General features: G+C 59.7%; 1 protein-coding gene and 1 long non-coding RNA gene across 5 annotated transcripts in view; both read left to right on the forward strand.

The window, feature by feature from the left end:
* Positions 1–222: 222 nt before the first annotated feature.
* On the forward strand, positions 223–2616 carry LOC106146846. Of its 4 annotated transcripts, none has more exons than XR_001231447.1 (3): positions 223–1589; positions 1697–1848; positions 2262–2616. It is a non-coding gene; the product is annotated as an uncharacterized LOC106146846 (long non-coding RNA). The 4 variants fall into 4 exon arrangements; XR_001231449.1 differs by having other exon boundaries at positions 223–720; positions 870–1848; XR_001231446.1 differs by having other exon boundaries at positions 223–1848.
* Positions 2617–6200: 3584 nt separating this feature from the next.
* Fam207a (family with sequence similarity 207, member A) overlaps positions 6201–6339 on the forward strand; it is a 21854-nt gene continuing 21715 nt past the window's right edge. Inside the window, exon 1 of the mRNA XM_005375907.2 lies at positions 6201–6337. Within this exon, the coding sequence (XP_005375964.1) occupies positions 6218–6337 (120 nt within the window). The 5' untranslated portion in view covers positions 6201–6217. The remainder of the gene's footprint in view (positions 6338–6339) is intronic.

The raw sequence follows: 6339 nt of genomic DNA on the forward strand, positions 1-6339 counted from the left end.
TATCAATAATTATATCAAGTGGAACCTCGATAGTTGGACTGACAGAGAATCTTTCCATTTTTTATTTTCCTTTTTGAGACAGGGCCTCACTGTACAGTTCAGGCTGAACCTGAGCTCCCTTTGTAGCCCAGGCTGGCCTCGAACTCACACTGACCTCCTGCCCCAGCCTCCAGAGTGCTGGGATGACACGTATGTACCATCACGCCTGGCTCCCATTTAATTTTCTGCTTTTACCTTTTGAGCCTGGAAGAATGGTTTTTCTGCCCTAAAAAAAGGGACAGGTTTCTCTGCATGCCATGGGTAGGAATTAAATGATCCCTCGCTCTTCCAGAGATGTGAACTTGGCCCAGGCATCAACACTGGGAAGCCAGAAAAGAAAGAGCAGGAAAGCCAGCTCCCTCCCCATGACAGAGGGCGAGGGCAAGAGACAGCCACCGAAGACTCTTGCGTAATGTGTGAGACCCATATACACGTGCGTGTATGTTCTCATTTAACACCAGTGTACACACGTGCATGCGTGCCCCGTACTCAATCAAGTGAGCCGCCTCCCCGTGACCCCTCCCCACTCACTCATCCATTGCAAAGGGACAGGAGAAAAGCAAACAGCCAGAAAGGACACAGGTAGACAAGCCTGGGAAAGACAGCCCTCGGTGGGATGTGGACACCCACCCGCCCGGCACGGGGACCCTGGTCCTGAGTCCCCAGAAGAAGGCGCCAGGGGTAGGAGCTTGTGGCTTTGAGCTATGAAACCCCCTTCACCTCACAGTGGCTCTCTCTCCCCTTTCTTTCCCAGCTTTTCTCCCCAAGCAAACCATCTCTTCTTATACTAAACTTTGCCTTTTACAAATTCTTACTGGCTCTGGGTTTAGGATGGCTGGGGGCTGCATTTCAGCAGAGCAGTGCCGTGGCGTGACATGGCCTGGAGGGACATGGCTTGGCGTGACATGGCATGGCGTGACACGGTGTGGTGAGCTGTCTGCACTGGACATAACACAGGGGCTGGGCCAAGTGGTGAGTGCCCAGCACGAGTGGGCCCATGCCCGTGCCGTGTGACTCACTGACAGATCTGCTTCCGGAGGTCAGGTGACCCACAGGGAGGCTCCCTGGTGGCCTAGGTGAGGTGAGGTGGGCACCAATGTCCAGGGAGGTGGCTGGGCCAGAGCATAGGGAGGCGGGTGGTTCCAGAGTGAGGCTGAGCCCCAGTGGGCCTTGAGCAGGGGACAGTTACTCTGATGTCAGCGTGACCCCGCCCACACGCAGAGACGGACTCAGGGCAGGGCCTGGGAAGGTGTGGCTGCCCATCAGGAGGAGAAGGAGGATGATAATTCCAAGTCAGAGCCAAAGCTGGGCGTGCAGACCCTGCAAGAGAGGCCCCTGCCCTGCTGCATCTCTGGGGGTGGGCCCACAGAGCTTTCAGCATTTAGGAGGGCGTGCGGGTGCCGGCCTGTGATCCTAGCACCGAGGGAGGCTGAGGCAGGAGGATCACAAGTTTGACTTCATCCTGGGCAACATAGTGACTTATGGAGACCCTGTCCATAAATTAGGAGTCAGTCAGAAATGCAGGGCTGGGGGCACAGCCGAGAGTGAAGGTGCTGGGTTTAGTACCCCTCCGGGAGGGAGGGAGATGGAGGGTTGAAGGGGAGGGCGAGAGGGGGAGAGGTCTCATGTTCTTGAACCCGTTTTCTGTTTCCTCCAGGGTCTGCAGTAGCCGCCGCCCGCAGCCAGCGGAAACCGCCTTGAGTAACCACTCCTGCCACGGCCACTTCCTCCCATTGCCTCAGAAAGGAGTTGCACACGGTTTTCACCCCACGTGTTTGCAAAAGGGGGAACCTCACCGCAGCACCCCGGGTAGGAAGGTGCCCAGGAGGGGAGGACACAGTGCTGGGGAGGTGGCGCTTGTCCTGCTGGGGAGCTGCCCGGAGGACAGAGGCACCACAGAAGCCTCCCTCACACCCAGCGTCCCTCACTGCAGCTGAGAGGTCTCGGTCACGGTGGGGTTGGGAGGTGGCCACTCTAAGGACACAGTGTCCCCTGGAGCAGGGGGCGCTCACCTTAGCACTGCGCTTCGGGGAGTGACCGAGGCGTCGTCCAGAGCCAGGCCTGGCCGGGCAGTGTGCCTCAGTGTCCCGAATCGCTAGCTCCAGGATGGGACCTGCTCCTTCCTGTGTGCAGGAGGTGGGAGGTCAGGGCCAGGCAATGTGGACAGCAGCCGGGCGGGAAGCATCCAAGGTCGTAGACCCCAGGGCTAACAGGTTGAGCAGGCCGTTCCTCACAGCCGTGACCCGTGCACTATGGGGACAGCACAGCTCCAGGACTGAGACCTCCAGCCATGCACACAGAGCCAGCAGGGAGCCGGGCGTTGGACAGGCTTCAGCGTCAAAGGCGCCGTGGTTGGCCTGCATTTACACCTGGCCGGAGGCCACATGAGCTTTTGACAGGATAACTGCCCTAGTGCCCGCTGGTGTGGGGTGGAGGCCAACCCAGGTGTTTTGGATACTGAAGACCCACTGTTCTCTGGTGCCCGGGCGCTGTGAGCCTTTTCGCCCGCCTAAGTGGAGTGGGCCTTTTCTCCACCTTCAGTAAATGGACACCCTCACGGTGGCCTTTTCTTCCTTCCTTCTTTGTTTCGGCTTTTGTTTTTTGTTCTATGGTTTCTCATAGGGTCTCACTAGGTGGCCCAGGCTGGCCTCCAGCTCCCGGCGGCCACGCCCAGCTGGCCTCACTGCTTTTTCTGTGTCTTGCCCCAGTCTTGTTCAGGACACCAAGGCCCTGGAAAGAAGCCTCTGGGGACTCCCACCCTATCACACTGGAGGGACTCGGAGCAGCAGCATGGGGGGGAACTCAGGGCCTCGCCCCTTGGGCACAGGTAGTGCAGAACCTGGGCCTGCGGTTCAGGGACCGTGTTTGGGTGCCCATACTGACACTATGGCTTCAACCTCACCGCAGCCCTCCTCACCCACCCTGGGCACTGAACTCATGGTAGAGAGGGAGAAACTGAGGCTCGGAAGGCACATGCCCTCACTGAGTTCTAGGGGTGCAGGCAGAGCAGGGATCCTGGGCACTAGCTGCATGTCAGGGAGGGGGTGGCGGGCATCCCACGGCCACAGTGGAGAGATGCTGGGCATGTGGATGGATATCTGTCCAGGCCGAGCCAGACACAATGGCCTCAGAAGCAAGCACAGACCCGGCACCTGCCAAGGGGTCCTCCTTCAAGGCAGCCCCACTCTCCACTGCCAGAATCCCAAAAACACCGCAGGCTCCTGGCAGCACAGGGGGAAGAGCGCCCTCTGGTGACAGGAGTAGTCAGAGGGGAAATCCAAAGTCAATGGCCTGGCCAGGGCCGGCCTGTGACACTGGCTGGGGCAGCTCAGGACACAGCCAGGAGAGCACCGGCTCACAGGGCAGTAACCACTGCTGTCCTTGGGCCTCACACACCTGCGCATTGGTCCTGACAGGCAGGACCCAGATCACTTGCTGGACAGGGCTGCTTCAGATCAAAGTGCTGTCCCTGACCCCCACAGCAGCAGCTCTGAGGGGGCGAGGCCATGAGGGTCCCGGGTCCTGGTTCACGGCTGGCTGCTATCTTTAGCCTCGTGCCCAGCACAGCTCCTGGCCTGCCAGAGCCTCCATGTCTGTCCACCACACAGCCAGGCACCGGCAGGCCTGGACTTGCCAGATGAGGGCTGATCAAAACGCACGGCCAATGTTTAAACTTAAAAACAACTGCAGGAAAAACTACGTGGCCATGAGTCCCTCTCAAAGTCCTCCCCTTGCTTCAAACACACTCCTCCCACCCTCTGGTCGCTTTCCGAGGCAGCTCTGGGGTCCTCTTTCCTGAGTGTCTCTCTGAGGTGTGGTAGAAAACCCAGCGAAGGCTGTTGCTGCGTCAGTCAAAGTACCGTCACCTGCAACCAGGGAGGAGAGGTTTGGCTCACGGTTCCAGAAGGCTCAGGCCGCGTTCACCCAGCTAAATGTAGACAGTCCTGGTGGAAGGGCCTCGACGGAGGGCAGCCGCTCACAGCGTGGCAACCAGGAAGCAGGGAGAGGGTGGGAGCCGGGAGAGCAGAGCCACCCCCGGGCCACGCTCCACAGACCGGCACCCAGCCAGGCCCCCGCCCAACACATGACCCTTGGGGACCACCGCAGGTCTGAAGCATAGCTGTCAAGTGCCATCCAGCAGACAGGGAGCTCATTCAACGCGACGCTGTGTCCTCATCCACCGTATTCACCGGATCTGGCACCCTGTGGCTTCCGGTTCCTCCCCAGAGTGAAAAAGACCAGGGAAGGGGAACATTTTGAATAGATTCAGGACATCGAGGCTGCCGGGACAGAGGGAAGAAACACACTCAGGAAAGACCCTCAGCGCTGCTGCAGAAAATAGCAAGGATGATGGCCTGAGTGTGTTTACAGTGAGGCAGAGGATTTCAAGTTTTTAACATTTAAACATTCACCCTGCTTTTAGCTCAGATCTCATAAATATCAGTCGCCAGACATCTGACGTCTGTCCGGAGACCGCTCTTTAGAAAGCTGCTATGTGTTAAGGGGACACCACACTGTCACAGCAGGAGCCTGGGGACAGCGATGTGGCTCTGACGGGACCACGCCACACCCGTAGTGTGTGAAACTTCAAATCTCCGTTTCATGGAGAAAAGGAACTGCAGGGCAGTGCAGCGCTCTGACCCGTGTCACCAGAGACAAACACGTTCTCCTGGAGAAAATTGTTTTCATATAGAAGTCTGTAGAGAGTCGATGGGAAGCCAGTGATCACAGTTGGGAGCAGGAGGCAAGCAGGGGCTGGAGAAGGAAGACGTTGCGTGTCCGTCGGCCTCGGAGCCGCAGTCTGGTGGATTCCTCACACACAGGCCCTCGGGAGGCAGCAGGTCCAGGAGGGTGGTCTCGCCTCCCTCTCCTCCAAGACAGTCGCCCCACCTGCCCACCTGGCCAGGAGAGAGGAGCTGTTCTTCTCTGGAGGCGCGGTGGGCAGAGAACCGTCACCAGGCATGCTGAAAACGTTGCAGTAGCCCCGGCCTGCCCACGAGACTTAGTTTTCCACTGCCGCCTCCCCTGTGGGCCAGAGACTTCTATTCAGACAGGGCTTTGCCTGGTCTTTAGGTCTCACTCCTGAGAGGCTCTCAGGCCACATAAACCTTGTGGCCATGTCTGCTTTTCCCGTTTATAACTGTTTAATTTTCAGCCCAGGCTGGGACCTAGGACCCTAGGCTGGGACCTAGGTGGTGAGGATTTCCCTCCCCATCCTGTCATGTACGTACTAACTCTTTTCAAAGGATGTTTCGGCAGTCCCAGCACTCAATACGCTGCATCAGGAAGACTGCCCTGAGTTTGAAGCCAGCCTGGACTTCACAGCAAGACTCTGCCTGAAAAAACAGTCCTCACCCCAAAAGCCACCCTTCTACAAACTGATTGCCCCCGGTCCTGCTCTTGGCCATGATCCTGCTGGAGCCTTCTCCCTCCCCTGCTCCTGATCAGAGCTGGACCCCTCTGCTCCTCTCCCGAGCGCCTGTCCCTGTTGGTTCTGGACAGAGCTGTCCTGTTGTCCAGCACCTTCGCCAGCATAGGGAGAGCTCGGGGCTGGCCCTGTCCGGCTGGGCCTAGACTCAGCAGCCTTCCCTGTGGCCCAGCCAAGGAGGGTTCTGTTTTGCTTTTCACCCCCTTGTTCCCAAGGGGACCGTGGGAATCACTGCATACCCTTGGCCTGTGTTCCCCAAAGCACCTGGCTGGAGGCACCGAGGTGGGTGAGCAGGGAGGAGACTGCGCAAAAGGGGGCCGGGTATGTGCCACAGATCATGGCAGTCCCCCTCCCCTGTCCCCACCGAAGGGGCTGAGCAACCTGATTGCAAAGACCGGGCCGAAGGCCACATGCAACCGTGGCCTGGAAGAGACTGCGAGGAGGGACGGGGACAGCCCCACCGCGGGCCACCCCGGCCTGCCGCAAACGCCGCTCCTCCCGAGCCCTGCTCTTTCTCCTGATCGCGCGGCCTTTCGCCAAGGACAAAGGCCACGAGCTCCCCACATCTACGTGCCTGCCGACCACACGCACCGCCTTGCCGCGGGCGGCCATACTGCGCACGCGCGCCGGGAGCCACTTCCGGCCGGCGAAGCGCGGAACCCCGACGCGGCGGCTCCTGTTTCCGCCCGGCGGTGCGCGCGAGGAACCGGCTCCCACTTCCGCGAGAGTCTGCCCGGCTCCCCGGAGAAGATGGGGAAAGTTCGGGGGCTGCGGGCCCGCGTGCATCAAGCCGCCGTGAGGCCCAGGACGGAGCCCGCGCCGCCCGTTCCTGAGGCGGCCCCTGCTTCGGCCCCGGCGGGCGGGGCGGGTGC

Source organism: Chinchilla lanigera, unplaced genomic scaffold (assembly GCF_000276665.1).
Source record: "Chinchilla lanigera isolate Chin_1 unplaced genomic scaffold, ChiLan1.0 scaffold00006, whole genome shotgun sequence".
In the NCBI taxonomy this organism is placed as follows: Eukaryota; Metazoa; Chordata; class Mammalia; order Rodentia; family Chinchillidae; genus Chinchilla; species Chinchilla lanigera.